Source organism: Lampetra fluviatilis, unplaced genomic scaffold (assembly GCF_964198595.1).
Source record: "Lampetra fluviatilis unplaced genomic scaffold, kcLamFluv1.1 SCAFFOLD_533, whole genome shotgun sequence".
In the NCBI taxonomy this organism is placed as follows: Eukaryota; Metazoa; Chordata; class Hyperoartia; order Petromyzontiformes; family Petromyzontidae; genus Lampetra; species Lampetra fluviatilis.
Genome location: NW_027621027.1, coordinates 14,917 through 42,500, shown reverse-complemented (window position 1 = coordinate 42,500; position 27,584 = coordinate 14,917). Strand labels below are relative to the sequence as shown.

General features: G+C 53.6%; 1 protein-coding gene across 1 annotated transcript in view; it reads right to left on the bottom strand.

Moving 5' to 3' along the window:
- Positions 1 to 26,345, bottom strand: part of LOC144954679 (receptor-type tyrosine-protein phosphatase delta-like) — a 54,449-nt gene extending 28,104 nt beyond the window's left edge. The window contains 9 exon segments of the mRNA XM_078885112.1: positions 6,967 to 7,121; positions 7,645 to 7,754; positions 9,533 to 9,773; positions 9,942 to 10,276; positions 14,065 to 14,175; positions 18,262 to 18,450; positions 21,444 to 21,582; positions 25,152 to 25,303; positions 26,264 to 26,345. Of these exon segments, the coding sequence (XP_078741238.1) occupies positions 6,967 to 7,121; positions 7,645 to 7,754; positions 9,533 to 9,773; positions 9,942 to 10,276; positions 14,065 to 14,175; positions 18,262 to 18,450; positions 21,444 to 21,582; positions 25,152 to 25,303; positions 26,264 to 26,345 (1,514 nt within the window).
- Positions 26,346 to 27,584: the final 1,239 nt, after the last annotated feature.

The following is a 27,584-nucleotide window of genomic DNA, read 5'->3' as shown; positions in this document are numbered from 1 at the left end:
CTGTGGGTCTCTGTGTGTCTTTGTGTGTCTCTGTGTGTCTCTGTGTGTCTCTGTGGGTCTCTGTGTGTCTCTGTGGCTCGTAGTCGGAGAACGGACTCAGTCCACCCACACTGCACACACACAGGGGGTAGTGAGTGTCTGTGGGTCTCTGTGTGTGTGTCTGTGGGTCTCTGTGGGTCTCTGTGGGTCTCTGTGAGTCTCTGTGTGTCTCTGTGGCTCGTAGTCAGAGAACGGGCTCAGTCCACCCACACTGCACGCACACAGGGGGTAGATCTAAGTCTCTGTGTGTGTCTGTGTGTCTCTAAGTGTCTGTGGGTCTCTATGTCTCTGTGGGTCTCTGTGAGTGTCTCTGTGGGTCTCTATGGGGGTCTGTGAGTCTCTGTGGGTCTCTGTGGCTCGTAGTCAGAGAACAGGCTCAGACCACCCACGCTACACACATGAGTGTCTGGGGGGGTCTGTGGGTCTCTGTGGGTCTCTGTGGGTCTCTGTGAGTCTCTGTGAGTCTCTGTGTGTCTCTGTGTGTCTCTGTGTCTCTGTGTGGGGGGTCTGTGTGTCTCTGTGAGTCTCTGTGTGTCTCTGAGTCTCTGTGTGTCTCTGAGTCTCTGTGTGTCTGTGGGTCTCTGTGAGTCTCTGTGAGTCTCTGTGTGTCTCTGTGTGTCTCTGTGTCTCTGTGTGGGGGTCTGTGTGTCTCTGTGAGTCTCTGTGTGTCTGTGTGTGTCTCTGTGAGTCTCTGTGAGTCTCTGTGGCTCGTAGTCGGAGAACGGACTCAGTCCACCCACACTGCACACACACAGGGGGTAGTGAGTGTCTGTGAGTGTCTGTGTGTGTGTCTGTGGGTCTTTGTGGGTCTCTGTGGGTCTCTGTGAGTCTCTGTGAGTCTCTGTGTGTCTCTGTGTCTCTGTGTGGGGGGTCTGTGTGTCTCTGTGAGTCTCTGTGTGTCTCTGAGTCTCTGTGTGTCTCTGAGTCTCTGTGTGTCTGTGGGTCTCTGTGAGTCTCTGTGAGTCTCTGTGTGTCTCTGTGTGTCTCTGTGTCTCTGTGTGGGGGTCTGTGTGTCTCTGTGAGTCTCTGTGTGTCTGTGTGTGTCTCTGTGAGTCTCTGTGAGTCTCTGTGGCTCGTAGTCGGAGAACGGACTCAGTCCACCCACACTGCACACGCACACAGGGGGTAGTGAGTGTCTGTGGGTCTCTGTGGGTCTCTGTGAGTCTCTGTGAGTCTCTGTGTGTCTCTGTGTCTCTGTGTGGGGGTCTGTGTGTCTCTGTGAGTCTCTGTGTGTCTGTGTGTGTCTCTGTGGGTCTCTGTGGGTCTCTGTGGGTCTCTGTGTGTCTGTGAGTCTCTGTGTGTCTGTAAGTCTCTGTGTGTCTCTGTGAGTCTCTGTGTGTCTCTGAGTCTCTGTGTGTCTCTGAGTCTCTGTGTGTCTCTGTGGGTCTCTGTGGGTCTCTGTAAGTCTCTGTGGGTCTCTGTGTGTCTCTGTGGGTCTCTGTGTGTCTTTGTGTGTCTCTGTGTGTCTCTGTGTGTCTCTGTGGGTCTCTGTGTGTCTCTGTGGCTCGTAGTCGGAGAACGGACTCAGTCCACCCACACTGCACACACACAGGGGGTAGTGAGTGTCTGTGGGTCTCTGTGTGTGTGTCTGTGGGTCTCTGTGGGTCTCTGTGGGTCTCTGTGAGTCTCTGTGTGTCTCTGTGGCTCGTAGTCAGAGAACGGGCTCAGTCCACCCACACTGCACGCACACACAGAGGGTAGATCTAAGTCTCTGTGTGTGTCTGTGTGTCTCTAAGTGTCTGTGGGTCTCTATGTCTCTGTGGGTCTCTGTGAGTGTCTCTGTGGGTCTCTATGGGGGTCTGTGAGTCTCTGTGGGTCTCTGTGGCTCGTAGTCAGAGAACAGGCTCAGACCACCCACGCTACACACATGAGTGTCTGGGGGGGTCTGTGGGTCTCTGTGGGTCTCTGTGGGTCTCTGTGAGTCTCTGTGAGTCTCTGTGTGTCTCTGTGTCTCTGTGTGGGGGGTCTGTGTGTCTCTGTGAGTCTCTGTGTGTCTCTGAGTCTCTGTGTGTCTCTGAGTCTCTGTGTGTCTGTGGGTCTCTGTGAGTCTCTGTGAGTCTCTGTGTGTCTCTGTGTGTCTCTGTGTCTCTGTGTGGGGGTCTGTGTGTCTCTGTGAGTCTCTGTGTGTCTGTGTGTGTCTCTGTGAGTCTCTGTGAGTCTCTGTGGCTCGTAGTCGGAGAACGGACTCAGTCCACCCACACTGCACACACACAGGGGGTAGTGAGTGTCTGTGAGTGTCTGTGTGTGTGTCTGTGGGTCTCTGTGGGTCTCTGTGGGTCTCTGTGAGTCTCTGTGAGTCTCTGTGTGTCTCTGTGTCTCTGTGTGGGGGGTCTGTGTGTCTCTGTGAGTCTCTGTGTGTCTCTGAGTCTCTGTGTGTCTCTGAGTCTCTGTGTGTCTCTGTGGGTCTCTGTGGGTCTCTGTGAGTCTCTGTGGGTCTCTGTGTCTCTGTGTGGGGGTCTGCGTGTCTCTGTGAGTCTCTGTGTGTCTGTGTGTGTCTCTGTGAGTCTCTGTGAGTCTCTGTGGCTCGTAGTCGGAGAACGGACTCAGTCCACCCACACTGCACGCACACAGGGGGTAGTGAGTGTCTGTGGGTCTCTGTGGGTCTCTGTGAGTCTCTGTGAGTCTCTGTGTGTCTCTGTGTCTCTGTGTGGGGGTCTGTGTGTCTCTGTGAGTCTCTGTGTGTCTGTGTGTGTCTCTGTGGGTCTCTGTGGGTCTCTGTGGGTCTCTGTGTGTCTGTGAGTCTCTGTGTGTCTGTAAGTCTCTGTGTGTCTCTGTGAGTCTCTGTGTGTCTCTGCGTCTCTGTGTGTCTCTGAGTCTCTGTGTGTCTCTGTGGGTCTCTGTGGGTCTCTGTGAGTCTCTGTGGGTCTCTGTGTGTCTCTGTGAGTCTCTGTGGGTCTCTGTGTGTCTATGTGTCTCTCTGTGAGTCTCTGTGTGTCTCTGTGTGTCTCTGTGGCTCGTAGTCGGAGAACGGACTCAGTCCACCCACACTGCACGCACACACAGAGGGTAGATCTAAGTCTCTGTGTGTCTCTGTGAGTCTCTAAGTGTCTGTGGGTCTCTATGTCTCTGTGGGTCTCTGTGAGTGTCTCTGTGGGTCTCTATGGGGGTCTGTGAGTCTCTGTGGGTCTCTGTGGCTCGTAGTCAGAGAACAGGCTCAGACCACCCACGCTACACACATGAGTGTCTGGGGGGGTCTGTGGGTCTCTGTGAGTATCTGTGAGTATCTGTGTGTCTCTGTGAGTCTCTGTGTCTCTGTGAGTCTCTGTGAGTCTTTGTGAGTCTCTGTGAGTATCTGTGTGTCTCTGTGAGTCTCTGTGTCTCTGTGAGTCTCTGTGGGTCTCTGTGTGTCTCTGTGTGTCTCTGTGGGTCTCTGTGGGTCTCTGTGGGTTTCTGTGAGTCTCTGTGGGTCTCTGTGGGTTCTGTGGGGGTCTGTGGGTCTCTGTGGGTCTCTGTGCGTCTCTGTGGGTCTCTGTGTGTCTCTGTGAGTCTCTGTGGGTTTCTGTGGGTGTCTGTGAGTCTCTGTGTGTCTCTGTGAGTCTCCGTGGGTCTCCGTGTGTCTCTGTGGGTCTCTGTGGGTCTCTGTGTGTCTCTGTGAGTCTCTGTGAGTCTCTGTGGGTTTCTGTGGGTGTCTGTGGGTCTCTGTGTGTCTCTGTGAGTCTCTGTGGGTCTCTGTGGGTCTCTGTGAGTCTCTGTGAGTCTCTGTGGGTCTCTGTGTGTCTCTGTGAGTCTCTGTGAGTCTCTGTGGGTCTCTGTGGGTCTCTGTGTTTCTCTGTGGGTCTCTGTGAGTCTCTGTGGGTCTCTGTGGGTCTCTGTGGGTCTCTGTGAGTCTCTGTGAGTCTCTGTGGGTCTCTGTGTGTCTCTGTGGGTCTCTGTGTGTCTCTGTGGGTCTCTGTGTGTCTCTGTGAGTCTCTGTGGGTTTCTGTGGGTGTCTGTGGGTCTCTGTGTGTCTCTGTGAGTCTCTGTGGGTTTCTGTGGGTGTCTGTGGGTCTCTGTGTGTCTCTGTGTGTCTCTGTGGGTCTCTGTGTGTCTCTGTGAGTCTCTGTGAGTCTCTGTGGGTGTCTGTGGGTCTCTGTGAGTCTCTGTGAGTCTCTGTGGGTCTCTGTGGGTCTCTGTGTGTCTCTGTGAGTCTCTGTGGGTTTCTGTGGGTGTCTGTGGGTCTCTGTGTGTCTCTGTGAGTCTCTGTGGGTCTCTGTGAGTCTCTGTGAGTCTCTGTGGGTCTCTGTGGGTCTCTGTGTGTCTCTGTGAGTCTCTGTGGGTCTCTGTGAGTCTCTGTGAGTCTCTGTGTGTCTCTGTGGGTCTCTGTGTGTCTCTGTGAGTCTCTGTGGGTTTCTGTGAGTCTCTGTGAGTCTCTGTGTGTCTCTGTGTGTCTCTGTGAGTCTCTGTGTGTCTCTGTGTGTCTCTGTGAGTCTCTGTGGGTCTCTGTGGGTCTCTGTGAGTCTCTGTGAGTCTCTGTGTGTCTCTGTGGGTCTCTGTGTGTCTCTGTGAGTCTCTGTGAGTCTCTGTGGGTCTCTGTGTGTCTCTGTGAGTCTCTGTGGGTCTCTGTGGGTCTCTGTGAGTCTCTGTGAGTCTCTGTGTGTCTCTGTGGGTCTCTGTGTGTCTCTGTGTGTCTCTGTGAGTCTCTGTGTGTCTCTGTGAGTCTCTGTGGGTCTCTGTGAGTGTCTCTATGAGTGGCTGTGCGTCTGTGAGTGTCACTATGACTGTCTATGAGTCTCTGTGAGTCTCTGTGGGTTTCTGTGAGTCTCTGTGGGTCTCTGTGTGTCTCTGTGTGTCTCTGTGGGTCTCTGTGTGTCTCTGTGTGTCTCTGTGGGTTTCTGTGAGTCTCTGTGTGTCTCTGTGAGTCTCTGTGTGTCTCTGTGGGTCTCTGTGTGTCTCTGTGTGTCTCTGTGGGTTTCTGTGAGTCTCTGTGAGTCTCTGTGTGTCTCTGTGGGTCTCTGTGTGTCTCTGTGTGTCTCTGTGGGTTTCTGTGAGTCTCTGTGGGTCTCTGTGTGTCTCTGTGTGTCTCTGTGGGTTTCTGTGAGTCTCTGTGGGTCTCTGTGTGTCTCTGTGTGTCTCTGTGGGTCTCTGTGTGTCTCTGTGGGTTTCTGTGAGTCTCTGTGAGTCTCTGTGTGTCTCTGTGTGTCTCTGTGAGTCTCTGTGTGTCTCTGTGAGTCTCTGTGGGTCTCTGTGAGTGTCTCTATGAGTGGCTGTGCGTCTGTGAGTGTCACTATGACTGTCTATGAGTCTCTGTGAGTCTCTGTGGGTTTCTGTGAGTTTCTGTGGGTCTCTGTGAGTCTCTGTGGGTCTCTGTGGGTCTCTGTGGGTGTCTGTGGGTCTCTGTGTGTCTCTGTGAGTCTCTGTGGGTTTCTGTGGGTGTCTGTGGGTCTCTGTGTGTCTCTGTGAGTCTCTGTGGGTCTCTGTGAGTCTCTGTGAGTCTCTGTGGGTCTCTGTGGGTCTCTGTGAGTCTCTGTGGGTTTCTGTGAGTCTCTGTGAGTCTCTGTGGGTCTCTGTGGGTCTCTGTGAGTCTCTGTGGGTTTCTGTGAGTCTCTGTGAGTCTCTGTGTGTCTCTGTGTGTCTCTGTGGGTCTCTGTGGGTCTCTGTGTGTCTCTGTGAGTCTCTGTGGGTCTCTGTGGGTCTCTGTGAGTCTCTGTGAGTCTATGTGTGTCTCTGTGGGTCTCTGTGTGTCTCTGTGAGTCTCTGTGGGTTTCTGTGAGTCTCTGTGAGTCTCTGTGTGTCTCTGTGTGTCTCTGTGAGTCTCTGTGGGTTTCTGTGTGTCTCTGTGTGTCTCTGTGAGTCTCTGTGGGTTTCTGTGAGTCTCTGTGAGTCTCTGTGTGTCTCTGTGTGTCTCTGTGTGTCTCTGTGAGTCTCTGTGAGTCTATGTGTGTCTCTGTGAGTCTCTGTGTGTCTCTGTGAGTCTCTGTGTGTCTCTGTGAGTCTCTGTGTGTCTCTGTGGGTTTCTGTGAGTCTCTGTGAGTCTCTGTGAGTCTCTGTGTGTCTCTGTGTGTCTCTGTGAGTCTCTGTGGGTCTCTGTGAGTGTCTCTATGAGTGGCTGTGCGTCTGTGAGTGTCACTATGACTGTCTATGAGTCTCTGTGAGTCTCTGTGGGTTTCTGTGAGTCTCTGTGTGTCTCTGTGTGTCTCTGTGTGTCTCTGTGAGTCTCTGTGGGTTTCTGTGAGTCTCTGTGTGTCTCTGTGTGTCTCTGTGTGTCTCTGTGTGTCTCTGTGTGTCTCTGTGAGTCTCTGTGTGTCTCTGTGAGTCTCTGTGGGTCTCTGTGAGTGTCTCTATGAGTGGCTGTGCATCTGTGAGTGTCACTATGACTGTCTATGAGTCTATGTGAGTCTCTGTGGGTCTCTGTGGGTTTCTGTGAGTCTCTGTGAGTCTCTGTGTGTCTCTGTGAGTCTCTGTGGGTCTCTGTGAGTGTCTCTATGAGTGGCTGTGCATCTGTGAGTGTCACTATGACTGTCTATGAGACTATGTGAGTCTCTGTGGGTTTCTGTGAGTCTCTGTGAGTCTCTGTGTGTCTCTGTGTGTCTCTGTGTGTCTCTGTGGGTCTCTGTGAGTCTCTGTGAGTCTCTGTGTGTCTCTGTGTGTCTCTGTGAGTCTCTGTGTGTCTCTGTGAGTCTCTGTGGGTCTCTGTGTGTCTCTGTGTGTCTCTGTGAGTCTCTGTGGGTTTCTGTGAGTCTCTGTGTGTCTCTGTGAGTCTCTGTGTTTCTCTGTGGGTCTCTGTGGGTCTCTGTGGGTCTCTGTGTGTCTCTGTGTGTCTTTGTGAGTCTCTGTGTGTCTCTGTGAGTCTCTGTGTGTCTCTGTGTGTCTCTGTGAGTCTCTGTGAGTCTCTGTGTGTCTCTATGAGTCTCTGTGAGTCTCTGTGGGTTTCTGTGAGTCTCTGTGTGTCTCTGTGGGTCTCTGTGTGTCTCTGTGTGTCTCTGTGTGTCTCTGTGGTAGAGTGGGCACCTGTATCTGGTGGTGGCGACGCTGTTAACCTCAGTGTAGGCGTTGTGGTTGTTGTTGTTGTTGTGGTGGTTGTGGTTGTTGTTGTTGTTGCTTCCACCACCACCCAGTGCAGTGTTCAGACCCTGGCCACCCGAGTCTCCGTTTTTTGCTCGATACTGAGAAGCATCAACAACAACAACATCAACATCATCAACATCATCAACATCATCAACATCATCAACATTATCAACATCATCATTAACATCAACATCATCAACATCATCAACATCATCATTAACATCAACATCATCATCATCAACATCATCAACATCATCAACATCATCAACATCATCATCATCAACATCATCATCATCATCAACATCATCAACATCATCATTAACATCAACATCATCAACATCATCAACATCATCATTAACATCAACATCATCATCATCATCATCAACATCATCAACATCATCATCATCAACATCATCACCATCACCACCCCCACCACCACCACCATCTCCACCCCCCCCCCCCCCCCACCTGGATGACGTAGTAGAGCACAACAACAACGTCAACCCCCCCCCACCCCCACCCCCATCACCACCACCACCACCCCCCCCCCACCCCCACCACCATCACCACCACCACCACCATCACCACCACCACCCACCACCCCCCCCCCCCCCCCCCCACCTGGATGACGTAGTAGAGCACGTGGTCTGCACTGCCAGGGTCCCACGTGATGGTGACGCTGGTGGCCGTCGTCTCCGTCACCTGCGGCGTCGATGGCGGCTTGGGGAGAGCTGGGTCAGGGGTGAGGGGTGAGAGGTGAGGGGTGAGAGGTGAGGGGTGAGAAGGTGACAGGGTGAGGGGTGAGGGGTGAGGGGTGAGGGGTGAGAGGTGAGGGGTGAGAGGGTGAGTGGGTGACAGGGTGAGGGGGTGGGTGAGGGGTGAGAGGTGAGGGGTGAGAGGGTGAGTGGGTGACAGGGTGAGGGGGTGGGTGAGTGGGTGAGAGGGTGAGTGGGTGGGTGAGTGGGTGAGTGGGTGAGTGGGTGGGTGAGTGGGTGAGTGGGTGGGTGAGTGGGTGAGTGGGTGAGAGGGTGAGTGGGTGAGTGGGTGAGGGGTGAGGGGGTGGGTGGGTGAGTGGGTAAGTGGGTGAGAAGGTGAGTGGGTGAGTGGGTGGGTGAGTGGGTGAGTGGGTGAGTGGGTGAGTGGGTGGGTGAGTGGGTGAGTGGGTGGGTGAGTGGGTGAGTGGGTGAGAGGGTGAGTGGGTGAGTGGGTGAGGGGTGAGGGGGTGGGTGGGTGAGTGGGTAAGTGGGTGAGAAGGTGAGTGGGTGAGTGGGTGGGTGAGTGGGTGAGTGGGTGAGTGGGTGAGTGGGTGAGGGGTGAGGGGGTGGGTGGGTGGGTGAGTGGGTGAGTGGGTGAGAGGGTGAGTGGGTGAGTGGGTGAGTGGGTGGGTGAGTGGGTGAGTGGGTGAGTGGGTGAGAGGGTGAGAGGGTGAGTGGGTGAGTGGGTGGGTGGGTGAGTGGGTGGGTGAGTGGGTTGGTGGGTGGGTGAGTGGGTTGGTGGGTGGAGTGAGTGGGTGGGTGAGTGGGTGAGTGGGTGAGAGGGTGAGTGGGTGAGTGGGTGAGTGGGTGGGTGGGTGACAGGGTGAGGGGGTGAGTGGGTGAGAGGGTGACAGGGTGAGGGGGTGAGTGAGTGGGTTACAGGGTGAGGGGTGAGTGGGTGAGAGGGTGACAGGGTGAGGGGGTGAGTGGGTGGGTGGGTGGGTGGGTGAGTGGGTGAGTGGGTGAGTGGGTGAGAGGGTGACAGGGTGAGGGGGGTGAGTGAGTGGGTGACAGGGTGAGGGGGTGAGTGGGTGAGAGGGTGACAGGGTGACAGGGTGGGGGGTGAGTGGTGAGTGAGTGGGTGGTGAGTGGGTGAGTGGGTGAGTGGTGAGTGGGTGGGGGGGTGGGTGGTGAGTGGGTGGGTGAGTGGGTGGGTGAGTGGGTGAGTGGGTGGGTGGGTGACAGGGTGGGTGAGTGGGTGAGTGGGTGGGTGACAGGGTGGGTGAGTGGGTGAATGACTGAATGACTGAGTGACTGACTGAGTGACTGAGTGACTGACTGACTGACTGAGTGACTGACTGACTCACCCTTGACCGTGACCTGCACCGTGACCTCCGCCACCCCCATCACGCTCTGCGCCACGCAGGTGAAGTTCTGTGTGAGTGAGTGGGTGACTGAGTGAGTGACTGAGTGAGTGACTGACTGAGTGAGGGACTGAGTGAGTGACTGACTGAGTGACTGACTGAGTGACTGACTGAGTGACTGAGTGAGTGTCTGAGTGAGTGAGACACTGGGTGAGTGAGTGACCAACTGACTGAGTGACTGACTGACTGACTCACCCTTCACCATCACCTGCACCGTCACCTCCGCCACCCCCATCACGCTCTGAGCCACGCACGTGAAATTCTGGGTGAGTGGATGAGTGTGTGACTGAGTGAGTGACTGACTGAGTGACTGACTGACCGACCAACTGACTGAGTGACTGACTGACTGACCTCCTAACCTCCTGACCTCCTGACCCCACCCCCACTCACCCTTGACCGTGACCTGCACCGTCACCTCCGCCACCCCCATCACGCTCTGAGCCACGCACGTGAAATTCTGGGTGAGTGGATGAGTGTGTGACTGAGTGAGTGACTGACTGAGTGACTGACTGACCGACCAACTGACTGAGTGACTGACTGACTGACCTCCTAACCTCCTGACCTCCTGACCCCACCCCCACTCACCCTTGACCGTGACCTGCACCGTCACCTCCGCCACCCCCATCACGCTCTGTGCCACGCACGTGAAATTCTGGGTGAGTGGATGAGTGTGTGTGTGAGTGACTGACTGACTGATTGACTGACTGAGTGAGTGACTGACTGAGTGACTGACTGACTGACCAACTGACTGAGTGACTGACTGACTGACCTCCTGACCCCACCCCCACTCACCCTTGACCGTGACCTGCACCGTCACCTCCGCCACCCCCATCACGCTCTGAGCCACGCAGGTGAAGTTCTCCGAGCGCCTCACGTCCACCAGCGCCAGGACGTTTCGCCCGGTCGGCGCCGATCCACCACCTTCACCACCACCACCGCCACCGCCACCGCCACCACCACCACCACCGCCACCACCGGATGTTGAAGCCGGGAGCTCTTCAGCGCCGAAGGCCCGGACCCATCGCACGGTCGGCATCGGAGCTCCGACCGCGACGCACGTCAAGTTCACGGAACCTCCCGGCATCACCTCCTGGCTCGTCGGGGGGATGGAGAACCAGGGGGGCATTCGCCTCACTGGGGGGGGGCGGGTGGGGGGAAGTGGGGGGGGGAGTTAGCAAACTTAACACTCACCCATCCACTCACCCACTCAACTACTCACCCACTCACCCACTCACCCACTCACCCACTCACCCACTCACTAACCCACCCACTCACCCACCCACTCACTAACCCACCCACTCACCCACCCACCCACTCACCCACCCACCCACTCACCCACTCACTAACCCACCCACTCAACTACTCACCCACTCACCCACTCACTAACCCACCCACTCACCCACCCACTCACCCACCCACCCACTCACCCACCCACCCACTCACCCACTCACTCACTCACCCACTCACTAACCCACCCACTCACCCACCTACTCACCCACTCACTCACCCACCCACCCACTCACCCACCCACCCACCCACTCACCCACCCACTCAACCACCCACCTACTCACCCACCCACCCACTCAACCACCCACCTACTCACCCAACCACTCACCCACCCACTCACTCACTCACTCACTCACCCACTCACTAACCCACCCACTCACCCACCTACTCACCCACTCACTCACCCACTCACTCACTTACTCACCCACCCACTCACTCACCCACTCACTCACTCACCCACTCACTCACTCACTCACCCACTCACTCACCCACTCACTCACCCACTCTCCCACTCACCCACCCACCCACTCAACCACCCACCTACTCACCCAACCACTCACCCACTCACTCACTCACTCACCCACTCACTAACCCACCCACTCACCCACTCTCCCACCCACCCACCCACCCACCCACCCACTCACCCACTCACCCACTCAACCACCCACCTACTCACCCACCCACTCAACCACCCACCTACTCACCCACCCACCCACCCACTCACTCACTCACTCACCCACTCAACCACCCACCTACTCACCCAACCACTCACCCACCCACTCACTCACTCACTCACCCACCCACCCACTCACCCACCTACTCACTCACTCACCCACCCACTCACTCACTATCCCACCCACTCGCTCACCCACTCACTCACTCACCCACTCACTAACCCACCCACTCGCCCACCTACTCACCCACCCACTCACTCACCCACCCACTCACCCACCCACCCACTCTCCCACTCACCCACCCACTCACTCACTCACCCACCCACCCACTCACCCACCCACCCACTCACCCACTCACCCACCCACTCACCAGTGCGGTTATCTGGTCCGTGAAGCGGATTTGATTTAAAAGAGAGAGAGAAATGGAGAGACGTTAGAAACACTGACATCAACATCTCCCAGAGAGAGACACAGAGACAGATGGGGAGAGAGAGATCACAAACCATTGAAAAGATCTGGACAAAGTCCCATCGGTGAGCTCCTCCGGCAGGCAAGGCTGCGTTGGCTGGGTCATGTAGCCCGCATGCCCAGCCACCGCATGCCTAAACAGCTTTTGTTCGGCCGGATCGAGGGGGCTAAGCGGGCGCGGCACGGGCTAGAGAAGAGATGGAGTGATGTGGTACAGGAGGACGTGGAGCTGAGTGGACTTGCCGATGACTGGTACCAGCGGTGTCAAGATCGGCCTCAGTGGAGGAGGCTCGTGAAGGACGCTACTGGGCAGTTGGAGGCAGTCGCCCTCCAACAACAACGGAGGGCGGAGGAGCGACGCTCACAACAACGAGCGGAGCGCCGGGTGGCTAAAGCGCAGCAACTGTGTGTGTGTGTCACTCTGTGTGTGTCACTCTGTGTCACTGTGTGTCACTGTGTGTGTGTCACAGTGTAAGTGTCACAGTGTGTCACTGTGTGTGTCACTGTGTGTCACGCTGTGTGTGTCACTCTGTGTGTGTGTCACTGTGTGTGTGTCACAGTCTAAGTGTCACTGTGTGTGTGTGTCACTCTGTGTGTGTCACTCTGTGTGTGTCACTCTGTGTGTGTCACCGTGTGTGTGTCACAGTGTAAGTGTCACTGTGTGTGTCACTGTGTGTATCACTCTGTGTGTGTGTCACTCTGTGTGTGTCACTCTGTCACAGTGTAAGTGTCACTGTGTGTGTGTGTCACTCTGTGTGTGTCACTCTGTGTCACTGTGTGTGTCACTGTGTGTGTGTCACAGTGTAAGTGTCACTGTGTGTGTGTGTCACTCTGTGTGTGTCACTCTGTGTGTGTCACTGTGTGTGTGTCACAGTGTAAGTGTCACTGTGTGTGTCACTGTGTGTATCACTCTGTGTGTGTGTCACTCTGTGTGTGTCACTCTGTCACAGTGTAAGTGTCACTGTGTGTGTGTGTCACTCTGTGTGTGTCACTCTGTGTCACTGTGTGTGTCACTGTGTGTGTCACAGTGTAAGTGTCACTCTGTGTGTGTCACTCTGTGTGTGTCACTGTGTGTGTGTCACAGTGTAAGTGTCACTCTGTGTGTGTCACTCTGTCAGAGTGTAAGTGTCACTGTGTGTGTGTGTCACTCTGTGTGTGTCACTCTGTGTGTGTCACTGTGTGTGTGTCACTGTGTGTGTGTGTGTCACTGTGTGTGTGTGTGTCACTGTGTGTGTGTCTGTGTGTGTCACTGTGTGTGTCACAATGTCAGTGTCACTGTGTGTGTGTGTCACTGTGTGTGTCACTCTGTGTGTGCCACTGTGTGTGTGCCACTGTGTGTGTGTGTCACTGTGTGTGTGTCACTGTGTGTGTCTCACTGTGTGTGTCACTCTGTGTGTGTGTCACTCTGTGTGTGTGCCACTGCCAGCGGGCGTTCGACACTTCACGTGGCAGCCTCAAGGTGCACTTGGCCTGGCACAAGCGTCGTGGTGACGTCACCGCCACTTAGCGGTTGTTGTTGTTGTTGTTGTGGTTGTTGTTGTGGTTGTTGTTGTTGTTGTGGTTGTTGTTGTTGTGGTGGTTGTGGTTGTTGTTGTTGTTGTTGTGGTGGTTGTGGTTGTTGTGGTGGTTGTGGTTGTTGTGGTGGTTGTGGTTGTTGTTGTGGTTGTTGTTGTTGTTGTTGTGGTAGTTGTTGTTGTGGTTGTTGTTGTTGTTGTTGTTGTGGTTGTTGTTGTGGTTGTTGTGGTTGTTGTGGTTGTTGTTGTGGTTGTTGTTGTGGTTGTTGTTGTTGTGGTTGTTGTTGTGGTTGTTGTTGTTGTGGTTGTTGTGGTTGTTGTTGTGGTTGTTGTGGTTGTTGTTGTTGTGGTTGTTGTTGTTGTGGTAGTTGTTGTTGTGGTTGTTGTTGTTGTTGTGGTTGTTGTTGTTGTGGTTGTTGTTGTGGTTGTTGTGGTTGTTGTTGTTGTGGTTGTTGTTGTTGTGGTTGTTGTGGTAGTTGTTGTTGTGGTTGTTGTTGTTGTTGTTGTGGTTGTTGTTGTTGTGGTTGTTGTTGTGGTTGTTGTGGTTGTTGTGGTTGTTGTTGTGGTTGTTGTTGTGGTTGTTGTTGTTGTGGTTGTTGTTGTTGTGGTTGTTGTGGTTGTTGTGGTTGTTGTTGTGGTTGTTGTGGTTGTTGTTGTTGTGGTTGTTGTTGTTGTTGTTGTGGTAGTTGTTGTTGTTGTGGTAGTTGTTGTTGTGGTTGTTGTTGTTGTTGTGGTTGTTGTTGTGGTTGTTGTGGTTGTTGTTGTTGTGGTTGTTGTTGTTGTGGTTGTTGTTGTGGTTGTTGTGGTAGTTGTTGTTGTGGTTGTTGTGGTTGTTGTTGTTGTGGTTGTTGTTGTGGTTGTTGTGGTAGTTGTTGTTGTGGTTGTTGTTGTTGTTGTTGTTGTGGTTGTTGTTGTTGTTGTTGTTGTGGTTGTTGTTGTTGTTGTGGTTGTTGTTGTTGTGGTTGTTGTTGTTGTTTACCTCTGACGTAGAGATTGGCTGGGTTAGAAGTTCGGCTTCCCGCAGAGTTGGAGGCTGTGCATTCGTACTTGCCCTGGTCGTACTCCGTAGCGCTGTCGATCTGAAGAGCTCCTGGCATGCGACAACATCAACAACATCAACAACACTATCAACAACAACGTCAACAACAACGTCAACAACAACGTCAACAACAACAAACACATCAACATCATCAACAACGTCAACAACACTATCAACAACAACATCAACAACACTATCAACAACAACATCAACAACATCAACAACATCAACAACATCAACAACATCAACAACGTCAACAACAACGTCAACAACAACGTCAACAACAACAAACACATCAACATCATCAACAACGTCAACAACAGAAACAACACTATCAACAACATCATCATCATCAACATCAGTAGTAGTAGCATCATCACCATCATCATCATCAATAACATCTTGAACATCAACATCACCATCACCAACATCACCATCATCAACATCACCATCATCAACATCACCATCATCAACATCAGTAGTAGTAGCATCAGCATCATCAGCATCATCATCATCACCATCATCAACATCAACATCAGTAGTAGTAGCAGCATCATCAACAACATCTTGAACATCAACATCACCAACAACATCATCACCATCAATATCTTGAACATCAACATCATCATCATCACCAACATTATCATGACCATCACCATCATCAACATCATCACCATCATCATCAACATCATCATCACCATCATCAACATCATCATCAGTAGTAGTAGCATCATCAACATCATCAACATCTTGAACACCATCATGAACATCACCATCATCAACATCATCATCAACAACATCATTAACATCAATAGTAGTAGCATCATCAACATCACCATCAACATCATCAACATCATCTTGAACATCAACATCATCATTACCAGCATCATCAACAACATCTTGAACATCATCAACATCACCATCATCACCACCATCAACATCACCATCACCACCACCATCATCATCACCATCTGTAGTAGTATTATATGGGTCTTTCGGTAAAGCCACGTACAATAAAACGTAGATTATAAAAAAATAGTTTAATAACATCACGACGTTTCCATGGCAACGCAAGCAACCGTCATCGAGTGAAAAAAGAGCGGGAAAATCTGCTGAGGCAGACTAGAGGTGGGCGGGGCAAATTATGTAAATTTATGTTAATGCAGGGGAGGTCTCTGACGCAGCAGTAGGTCTGCACCAATCAGAGAGCTGCTTATGAAGGTCTAGAGGTGGGCGGGGCAACTTATGTTAATTTATGTTAATGCAGGGGAGGTCTCTGACGCAGCAGTAGGTCTGCACCAATCAGAGAGCTGCTTATGAAGGTCTAGAGGTGGGCGGGGCAACTTATGTTAATTTATGTTAATGCAGGGGAGGTCTCTGACGCAGCAGCAGGTCTGCACCAATCAGAGAGCTGCTTATGAAGGTCTAGAGGTGGGCGGGGCAACTTATGTTAATTTATGTTAATGTAGGGGAGGTCTCTGACGCAGCAGTAGGTCTGCACCAATCAGAGAGCTGCTTATGAAGGTCTAGAGGTGGGCGGGGCAAATTATGTTAATTTATGTTAATGCAGGGGAGGTCTCTGACGCAGCAGTAGGTCTGCACCAATCAGAGAGCTGCTTATGAAGGTCTAGAGGTGGGCGGGGCAACTTATGTTAATTTATGTTAATGCAGGGGAGGTCTCTGACGCAGCAGTAGGTCTGCACCAATCAGAGAGCTGCTTATGAAGGTCTAGAGGTGGGCGGGGCAACTTATGTTAATTTATGTTAATGCAGGGGAGGTCTCTGATGCAGCAGTAGGTCTGCACCAATCAGAGAGCTGCTTATGAAGGTCTAGAGGTGGGCGGGGCAACTTATGTTAATTTATGTTAATGCAGGGGAGGTCTCTGACGCAGCAGTAGGTCTGCACCAATCAGAGAGCTGCTTATGAAGGTCTAGAGGTGGGCGGGGCAACTTATGTTAATTTATGTTAATGTAGGGGAGGTCTCTGACGCAGCAGTAGGTCTGCACCAATCAGAGAGCTGCTTATGAAGGTCTAGAGGTGGGCGGGGCAACTTATGTTAATTTATGTTAATGCAGGGGAGGTCTCTGACGCAGCAGTAGGTCTGCACCAATCAGAGAGCTGCTTATGAAGGTCTAGAGGTGGGCGGGGCAACTTATGTTAATTTATGTTAATGCTGGGGAGGTCTCTGACGCAGCAGTAGGTCTGCACCAATCAGAGAGCTGCTTATGAAGGTCTAGAGGTGGGCGGGGCAACTTATGTTAATTTATGTTAATGCAGGGGAGGTCTCTGACGCAGCAGTAGGTCTGCACCAATCAGAGAGCTGCTTATGAAGGTCTAGAGGTGGGCGGGGCAACTTATGTTAATTTATGTTAATGCAGGGGAGGTCTCTGACGCAGCAGTAGGTCTGCACCAATCAGAGAGCTGCTTATGAAGGTCTAGAGGTGGGCGGGGCAACTTATGTTAATTTATGTTAATGCAGGGGAGGTCTCTGATACGGGCAGGAGATCTGCACCATCTTATTGGTTCTTTCGGTAAAGTCACCACGTAGAAATGGGGAAATAATAAACTAATAAAAATAAAACATAATGCAATATAATACAATATAATAAAGTAATAAAATAATATTTAAATATACTAAAAAAATATTATAAAATAATATGATAATTTAATTTAAAAAAAAAATCGATTTAAAGCTTCTTTCGTGACTGCAGCAGGGATTCATCTTCTTGGTTCTTTCGGTAAAGTCGTCACGTAGAAGGGAAATGATAAAATAATAAAAATAAAACAATAAAATAACATAATAAAATAATGTTTTAAAATAATAAAAATAAAACATCATAAAATACAAATTCTCACGACGTTTCGGCCACAACGCAAGCAGCCGTCCTCAGGTGAAGACCTGGTCTGTCGAGAAGACAGCGTCTGAATGAGCACCACCAAGCTTGGAGCGTCTATTTAAGCTGCTGGGTTAGAGGAGGGGGGAAGAGCGCCTTGACAAGATAATTTGCATATCAAGAGGAATTTACCATATTTGTGGGTCTACACTAATCACAGAGCCGCTTGCAAGGGTTTAGAGATGCTTGTGAACTAAGCGCGGAGAGATCTAGGAAAGAGTCATCGCCACGATGAGGTCAGGCAGCCGTTCACTAATGCAGCTCACGGAGGCCGTGTTAGTGAATGTCACTCAGACGGTCGAGAAGAACTGCTCACATAGGCAGGTAGGGAGGGAACATCACAGCCAGTTAGGACTTAAACTGGTTAATAATATCCTAACAATGTCATTAGACCTCCTTTGCCCGGAGCAAAATAGAAGAATCGGGTTTTCCCCCCCCTTTCTTCTGGCATAAAAAACTGAATTAACCACGATACTTGCAGTCAAAATGCAAATAAACAACACACTCTGATAATGTGATGCATTGCTCTGCCTTTGTGGCGTCATCTGGTCCAACACCGTGTGAGACTAGGCTCTAAGGAAAGCTGTCTCGGGTGTGGACCAATCAACTTCAAGGACAGTGCACACACATTATCAGAGTTGTGTTGTTTGTTTGCATTACGGCTGCAGGTATTGTGGTCTATGCAAACATGACTCCTTGTAAAAAAGGTGTCAGTTGTGTTGCCAGATAGAAGGGTAAAAAAACAATCATCATATTTTGCTACTGGAAAATGAGGTTCCAATGGTGTAAATGCTGTACCCTGAGCTCTCAATACTCTGATGGTGCATTGTCTTTGAGAATCGATGAGCGAGTGAGTGAGCGGGTGAGCGAGAAATTGGGTCAGAAGGTGAGCAAGCGAGCGGGTGAGCGAGAAAGTGGGTGAGCGAGCGAGCGGGTGGGTGGGTGAGCGAGTGGGTGAGTGAGCAGGTGAGCGAGTAAGTGGGTGAGCGGGTGAGTGAGTGGGTGAGTGAGCGAGTAGGTGAGTGAGCGGGTGAGCGAGTAAGTGGGTGAGCGAGCGAGCGGGTGGGTGGGTGAGCGAGTGGGTGAGTGAGCAGGTGAGCGAGTAAGTGGGTGAGCGGGTGAGTGAGTGGGTGAGTGAGCGGGTGAGCGAATAAGTGGGTGAGCGAGTAAGTGGGTGAGCAGGCGGGTGAGCGTGTAAGTGGGTCAGTGGGTGAGCGAGCGAGCGAGCGAGCGATCCGCTCACCAGTGGGCAGCTGCCGTATCCTGCCATTGGATCCAGCCACGTCGACGGGCAGGAAGTCACGTGACCAGGTGACTGTGGGGTCGGGGTTCCCGCGCGCGTCACACACCATGGTGGCCCCGCGGCCACGCTCCACCACACGCTGCTGCGGAGACGCTGAGATCTCCGGGAAACCCGGGGGGAGCTGGTCCTCTGTGGGGTGGGGGGGGGTGAGTGAGTGAGTGGGTGGGTGGGTGAGTGGGTGAGTGAGTGGGTGGGTGGGTGGGTGAGTGAGTGGGTGGGTGGGTGGGTGAGTGAGTGGGTGAGTGGGTGAGTGAGTGAGTGAGTGAGTGGGTGAGTGGGTGAGTGGGTGAGTGAGTGGGTGGGTGAGTGGGTGAGTGGGTGGGTGGGTGGGTGAGTGAGTGGGTGAGTGGGTGAGTGGGTGAGTGAGTGGGTGGGTGGGTGAGTGGGTGAGTGAGTGGGTGGGTGGGTGAGTGGGTGAGTGAGTGGGTAGGTGGGTGAGTGAGTGGGTGGGTGGGTGGGTGGGTGAGTGGGTGAGTGGGTGAGTGGGTGAGTGACTGAGTGAGTGGGTGAGTGAGTGGGTGAGTGGGTGAGTGGGTGGGTGGGTGAGTGGGTGAGTGGGTGAGTGGGTGGGTTGGTGAGTGAGTGAGTGGGTGAGTGAGTGGGTGAGTGGGTGGGTGAGTGAGTGAGTGGGTGAGTGGGTGAGTGAGTGGGTGAGTGGGTGGGTGAGTGAGTGGGTGAGTGGGTGAGTGAGTGAGTGGGTGGGTGTGGGGGTGGGTGGGTGGGTGGGTGGGTGAGTGAGTGAGTGGGTGAGTGGGTGGGTGAGTGGGGTGGGTGGGTGAGTGAGTGAGTGAGTGGGTGGGTGGGTGGGTGAGTGAGTGAGTGAGTGGGTGGGGGGGTGAGTGAGTGAGTGGGTGGGTGGGTGAGTGAGTGGGTGAGTGAGTGGGTGAGTGGGTGGGTGGGTGGGTGAGTGAGTGAGTGAGTGGGTGAGTGAGTGGGTGGGTGGGTGGGTGAGTGAGTGAGTGGGTGAATGAGTGGGTGAGTGAGTGGGTGAGTGGGTGAGTGAGTGGGTGGGGTGAGTGAGTGAGTGGGTGAGTAGGGGGGGTGAGTGGGTGTCTGTGTGTGTGTGTCTGTGTGTGTGTGTCTGGGCAAAGTCCCATCGGTGAGCTCCTCCGGCAGGCAAGGCTGCGTTGGCTGGGTCATGTAGCCCGCATGCCCAGCCACCGCATGCCTAAACAGCTTTTGTTCGGCCGGATCGAGGGGGCTAAACGAGCGCGGCACGGGCTGGAGAAGAGATGGAGTGACGTGGTACAGGAGGACGTGGAGCTGAGTGGACTTGCCGATGACTGGTACCAGCGGTGTCAAGATCGGCCTCAGTGGAGGAGGCTCGTGAAGGACGCTACTGGGCAGTTGGAGGCAGTCGCCCTCCAACAACAACGGAGGGCGGAGGAGCAACGCTCACAACAACGATCGGAGCGCCGGGTGGATAAAGCACAGCAAGTTGGCACAGTAGGGGGCACAGGTGGTGCATCAGCCAGTCATCTCGGTGATCTCAGTCAGTCGACCCGTGGCACCTGCTGGGTCTGGCTCGTGACCTCCTACCAGCGGGCGTTCGACACTTCACGTGGTAGCCTCAAGGTGCACATGGCCTGGCACAAGCGTCGTGGTGACGTCACCGCCACTTAGTGGCGAATGGCGGTTGTTGTTGTTGTGTCACTCACTCACCCACCCACCCACCCATTCACCCACCCATTCACCCACCCACCCACTCACCCACCCACTCACCCACCCACCCACTCACCCACCCACCCATTCACCCACCCACTCACTCACCCACCCATTCACCCACCCACTCACCCACCCACCCACTCACCCACCCACCCACTCACCCACCCACCCACTCACCCACCCACTCACTCACCACACCCACCCACCCACTCACCCACCCACCCATTCACCCACCCACTCACCCACCCATTCACCCACCCACTCACCCACCCACCCATTCACCCACCCACTCACCCACCCACCCATTCACCCACTCACCCACTCACCCACCCACCCACCCACCCATTCACCCACCCACTCACCCACCCACCCATTCACCCACCCACCCACTCACCCACCCATTCACCCACCCACCCACTCACCCACCCACTCACCCACCCACCCATTCACCCACCCACTCACCCACCCACCCATTCACCCACCCACTCATTCACCCACCCACCCACCCATTCACCCACTCACCCACTCACCCACCCACCCACTCACTCACCCACCCACTCACCCACCCACCCATTCACCCACCCACTCACCCACCCACCCACTCACCCACCCACCCACTCACCCACCCACTCACTCACCCACCCACCCACCCACCCACTCACCCACCCACCCATTCACCCACCCACTCACCCACCCACCCATTCACCCACCCACTCACCCACCCACTCACCCACCCACCCATTCACCCATTCACCCACTCACCCACTCACCCACCCACCCATTCACCCACCCACTCACCCACCCACCCATTCACCCACCCATTCACCCACCCACCCACTCACCCACCCATTCACCCACCCACCCACTCACCCACCCACTCACCCACCCACCCACCCACTCACCCACTCAACCACCCACCCACTCACCCACCCACTCACCCATCCACCCACTCACCCATCCACCCACTCACCCACCCACCCACTCACCCACCCACCCACCCACCCACTCACCCACCCACTCACCCACCCACCCATTCACCCACCCACTCACCCACCCACCCACTCACCCACCCACCCACTCACCCACCCACCCACTCACCCACTCAACCACCCACCCACCCACCCACTCACCCATCCACCCACTCACTCACCCACCCACTCACCCACCCACCCACCCACCCACTCACCCACCCACTCACCCACCCACTCACCCACCCACCCACCCACTCACCCACTCACTCACCCACCCATTCACCCACCCACCCATCCACCCACCCACTCACCCACCCACCCACCCATTCACCCACCCACCCACTCACCCACCCACCCACTCACTCACCCACCCACCCACCCACGGTTGTTGTGTTGTTGTTGTTGTTGTAGTGTTGTTGTTGTTGTAGTGTTGTTGTTGTGTTGTTGTTGTTGTTGCTGTGTTGTTGTTGTTGTCATGAGACTCACCTCCCAGCACTGTGAGCTTGGCAGATGCGCTGACTTCCCCAGCGGCACTCTGAGCCAGACACTCATAGAGGCCCTCCTCACGACTCTTCACCGGTTGGACTCGGAGCACAGAACCAGAGCCAAAGTCAAACTCCACCACCTGCACACGCGGGGAGAGAGAGTCAGAGACTCACTCACTCAGACACTCATTCAGAGACTCACTCACTCACTCAGTCAGACACTCAGAGACTCACTCAGACACTCACTCCCTCACTCAGAGACTCACTCACTCACTTAGACACTCACTCAGTCACTCAGACACTCATTCAGAGACTCACTCACTCACTCAGTCAGACACTCAGAGACTCACTCAGACACTCACTCACTCACTCAGAGACTCACTCACTCACTTAGACACTCACTCACTCAGACACTCATTCAGAGACTCACTCACTCACTCAGTCAGACACTCAGAGACTCACTCAGACACTCACTCACTCACTCAGAGACTCACTCACTCACTTAGACACTCACTCAGTCACTCAGACACTCATTCAGAGACTCACTCACTCACTCAGTCAGACACTCAGAGACTCACTCAGACACTCACTCACTCACTCAGAGACTCACTCACTCACTTAGACACTCACTCAGTCACTCAGACACTCACTCAGAGACTCACTCAGTCAGACACTCAGAGACTCACTCAGACACTCACTCACTCAGAGACTCACTCACTCACTTAGACACTCACTCAGTCACTCAGACACTCATTCAGAGACTCACTCACTCACTCAGTCAGACACTCAGAGACTCACTCAGACACTCACTCACTCACTCAGAGACTCACTCACTCACTTAGACACTCACTCAGTCACTCAGACACTCATTCAGAGACTCACTCACTCAGTCAGACACTCAGAGACTCACTCAGACACTCACTCACTCAGAGACTCACTCACTCACTTAGACACTCACTCAGTCACTCAGACACTCATTCAGAGACTCACTCACTCACTCAGTCAGACACTCAGAGACTCACTCAGACACTCACTCACTCACTCAGAGACTCACTCACTCACTTAGACACTCACTCAGTCACTCAGACACTCATTCAGAGACTCACTCACTCACTCAGTCAGACACTCAGAGACTCACTCAGACACTCACTCACTCACTCAGAGACTCACTCACTCACTTAGACACTCACTCAGTCACTCAGACACTCATTCAGAGACTCACTCACTCAGTCAGACACTCAGAGACTCACTCAGACACTCACTCACTCACTCACTCAGAGACTCACTCACTCACTTAGACACTCACTGACTCAGACACTCATTCAGAGACTCACTCACTCACTCAGTCAGACACTCAGAGACTCACTCAGACACTCACTCACTCAGAGACTCACTCACTCACTTAGACACTCACTCAGTCACTCAGACACTCATTCAGAGACTCACTCACTCACTCAGTCAGACACTCAGAGACTCACTCAGACACTCACTCACTCACTCAGAGACTCACTCACTCACTTAGACACTCACTCAGTCACTCAGACACTCATTCAGAGACTCACTCACTCACTCAGTCAGACACTCAGAGACTCACTCAGACACTCACTCACTCACTCAGAGACTCACTCACTCACTTAGACACTCACTCACTCACTCAGACACTCATTCAGAGACTCACTCACTCACTCAGTCAGACACTCAGAGACTCACTCAGACACTCACTCACTCACTCAGAGACTCACTCACTCACTTAGACACTCACTCAGTCACTCAGACACTCATTCAGAGACTCACTCACTCACTCAGTCAGACACTCAGAGACTCACTCAGACACTCACTCACTCACTCAGAGACTCACTCACTCACTTAGACACTCACTCAGTCACTCAGACACTCATTCAGAGACTCACTCACTCAGTCAGACACTCAGAGACTCACTCAGACACTCACTCACTCACTCAGAGACTCACTCACTCACTTAGACACTCACTGACTCAGACACTCATTCAGAGACTCACTCACTCACTCAGTCAGACACTCAGAGACTCACTCAGACACTCACTCACTCACTCAGAGACTCACTCACTCACTTAGACACTCACTCAGTCACTCAGACACTCATTCAGAGACTCACTCACTCACTCAGTCAGACACTCAGAGACTCACTCAGACACTCACTCACTCACTCAGAGACTCACTCACTCACTTAGACACTCACTCAGTCACTCAGACACTCATTCAGAGACTCACTCACTCAGTCAGACACTCAGAGACTCACTCAGACACTCACTCACTCACTCAGAGACTCACTCACTCACTTAGACACTCACTCACTCACTCAGACACTCATTCAGAGACTCACTCACTCACTCAGTCAGACACTCAGAGACTCACTCAGACACTCACTCACTCACTCACTCAGAGACTCACTCACTCACTTAGACACTCACTCAGTCACTCAGACACTCATTCAGAGACTCACTCACTCACTCAGTCAGACACTCAGAGACTCACTCAGACACTCACTCACTCACTCAGAGACTCACTCACTCACTTAGACACTCACTCAGTCACTCAGAGACTCACTCAGACACTCACTCACTCAGAGACTCACTCACTCACTTAGACACTCACTCAGTCACTCAGATACTCATTCAGAGACTCACTCAGAGACTCACAGAACCAGAGCCATAGTCAAACTCCACCACCTGCACACGCGGGGAGAGGGACACTCACTCACTCAGTCAGAGACTCACTCACTCAGAGACTCACTCAGACACTCACTCAGTCAGAGACTCACTCAGAAACTCACTCACTCAGAGACTCACTCACTCAGAGACTCACTCACTCAGACTCACTCACTCAGAGACTCACTCACTCAGAGACTCAGTCACTCAGACTCACTCAGAGACTCACTCACTCACTCAGACACTCACTCAGAGACTCACTCACTCACTCAGAGACTCACTCACTCACTCACTCAGACACTCACTCAGAGACTCACTCAGAAACTCACTCAGAGACTCACTCACACTCAGAGACTCACTCCGACACTCACTCACTCAGAGACTCACTCAGAGACTCACTCACTCCGACACTCACTCATTCAGACAATCACTCAGAGACTCACTCAGGTGAGTGAGTAGGCGAGTGAGTAGGTGAGTGAGTAGGTGAGTGAGTAGTAATGTTGGCAGGTACTTCGTAGCGAGCGAGTGAGTGAGAGGGTGAGTGGCTAGGTGAATGAGTGAGTAGGTGAGTGAGTGAGTGAGAGGGTGAGTGGCTAGGTGAGTGAGTAGGTGAGTGAGTGAGTGGGTGAGTGAGTAGTAATGTTGGCAGGTACTTCGTAGCGAGCGAGTGAGTGAGCGAGCGAGCGAGTGAGTGACTGAGTAGGTGAGTGAGAGGGTGAGTGACTAGGTGAGTGGGTGAGTGAGTAGCTAATGTTGGCAGGTACTTCGTAGCGAGTGAGTAGGTGAGCGAGCGAGTGAGTGAGTAGCTAGGTGAGCGAGTGAGTGAGTAGGTGAGTGAGTGAGTGGCTAGGTGAGTGAGCGAGCGGGTGACTAGGTGAGCGAGTGAGCGAATGGCTAGGTGAGTGGCTAGGTGAATGAGTGAGTAGGTGAGTGAGTGGGTGAGTGAGCGAGTGAGTGAGCGAGCGGGTGACTAGGTGAGTGAGTGGGTGAGTAGGTGAGCGAGCAGTAATGTTGGCAGGTACTTCGTAGCGGCTCTGCGTGCCCAGCCTCTTGCCGCGCCGCGCCCAGACTAGGCGAGGCCGAGGCTCCCCCTGGGCCCGGCACAGGAAGGAGGCGACCCCCCCAGACACAGCCGTCACATCCAGCGGGGAGAGCACCAACTCAGGAGGGGAGCCTGGGGGGGGGGGGGGGTGAGAGAGAGTGAGTGAGACACTGGGTAGGTGGGTGAGTGGGTGGGTGAGTGAGTGAGTGGGTGGGTGAGTGGGTGGGTGGGTGGGTGAGTGGGTGGGTGGGTGAGTGGGTGGGTGGGTGAGTGGGTGGGTGGGTGAGTGGGTGGGTGGGTGGGTGGGTGGGTGGGTGGGTGAGTGGGTGGGTGAGTGGGTGGGTGAGTGAGTGGGTGGGTGGGTGGGTGGGTGAGTGGGTGGGTGGGTGGGTGGGTGAGTGGGTGGGTGGGTGGGTGGGTGAGTGGGTGGGTGGGTGGGTGGGTGGGTGAGTGGGTGGGTGAGTGGGTGAGTGGGTGGGTGAGTGAGTGAGTGGGTGGGTGGGTGAGTGGGTGGGTGGGTGGGTGGGTGGGTGAGTGGGTGGGTGGGTGAGTGGGTGGGTGGGTGGGTGGGTGAGTGGGTGGGTGGGTGGGTGGGTGAGTGGGTGGGTGGGTGGGTGGGTGGGTGAGTGGGTGGGTGGGTGGGTGAGTGGGTGGGTGGGTGGGTGGGTGAGTGGGTGGGTGAGTGGGTGGGTGAGTGAGTGAGTGGGTGGGTGGGTGAGTGAGTGAGTGAGTGGGTGGGTGAGTGAGTGAGTGGGTGGGTGAGTGGGTGGGTGGGTGAGTGAGTCAGTGAGTGGGTGGGTGAGTGGGTGCGTGGGTGGGTGGGTGAGTGGGTGGGTGGGTGGGTGGGTGAGTGGGTGGGTGGGTGGGTGGGTGGGTGGGTGAGTGGGTGGGTGGGTGGGTGAGTGGGTGGGTGGGTGGGTGAGTGGGTGGGTGAGTGAGTGAGTGGGTGGGTGGGTGAGTGAGTGGGTGGGTGAGTGAGTGAGTGAGTGGGTGGGTGGGTGAGTGAGTGGGTGGGTGGGTGAGTGAGTCGGTGAGTGGGTGGGTGAGTGGGTGGGTAGGTGTTGTTGTTGATGTTGTTGCTGTTGTTGTTACCTTGTGACTGAGCCACAGTGAGGAGTTTAAATGTCAAGATGAGGATTCCAAGATGACCGCTGCATCCAAGAAGCAGAGCCATCTAACAACAACATCATCATCATCATCATCAACAACAACATCAACAACAACATCATCAACATCATCAACAACATCATCAACATCATCAACAACAACAACAATATCATCATCAACAAAATCATCAACAAAATCATCAACAACAACATCATCATCAACATCATCAACAACAACAACAACATCAACATCATCAACAACAACATCAACAACAACATCATCAACAACATCATCAACATCATCAACATCATCAACAACAACAACATCAACATCATCAACAACAACAACAACAAAATCATCAACAACAACATCATCATCAACATCATCAACAACAACAACATCAACATCATCATCAACAACATCAACAACAACAACATAATTATCAACATCATCATTAGCATTATCATCAAAGCCATTCACCCACCCACACACCAATTCACCCATTCACCCACCCACCCAGTCACCCACCCACTCACCCACTCACTCATCCACTCGCTCAACCACCCACTCACCCATCCACCCATTCACCCACCAACCCACACATTCACCTACCCATCCACTCACCCACCCACCCACCCACTTACCCACCCACCCACCCACTCACCCACCCACTCACCCACTCACCCACCCACCCACTTACCCACTCACTCACCCAATCACCCACTCAACCACTCACCCATTCACCCACCAACCCACCCATTCACCCACCCACCCATTCACCCACCCACCCACCCACTCACCCACTCACCCACCCACTCACCCACCCACCCACTCACCCACCCACTCACCCACCCACCCACCCACTCACCCACCCACTCACCCACTCACTCACCCACCCACTCACCCATTCACTCTCCACACTCGCAGGCGCTGAGAGATGGCTGAGGAATTTCTAATTTTAAAGATGGGGGAGGGGCAGTAGAGACAGTGGTGGTGATGGTGGTGGTGGTGATGGTGGTGGTGATGGTGGTGGTGGTGATGGTGGTGATGATGGTGGTGGTGGTGATGATGGTGGTGGTGGTGGTGATGATGATGGTGATGATGATGATGGTGATGATGGTGGTGATGGTGGTGATGATAATGGTGGTGATTATGGTGGTGATGGTGGTGATGATGATGGTGGTGATGATAGTGGTGGTGGTGGTGATGATGGTGGTGATGGTGATGATGATGGTGGTGATGATGGTGGTGATGATGGTGGTGGTGATGATGGTGGTGGTGATGGTGGTGGTGGTGGTAATGGTGG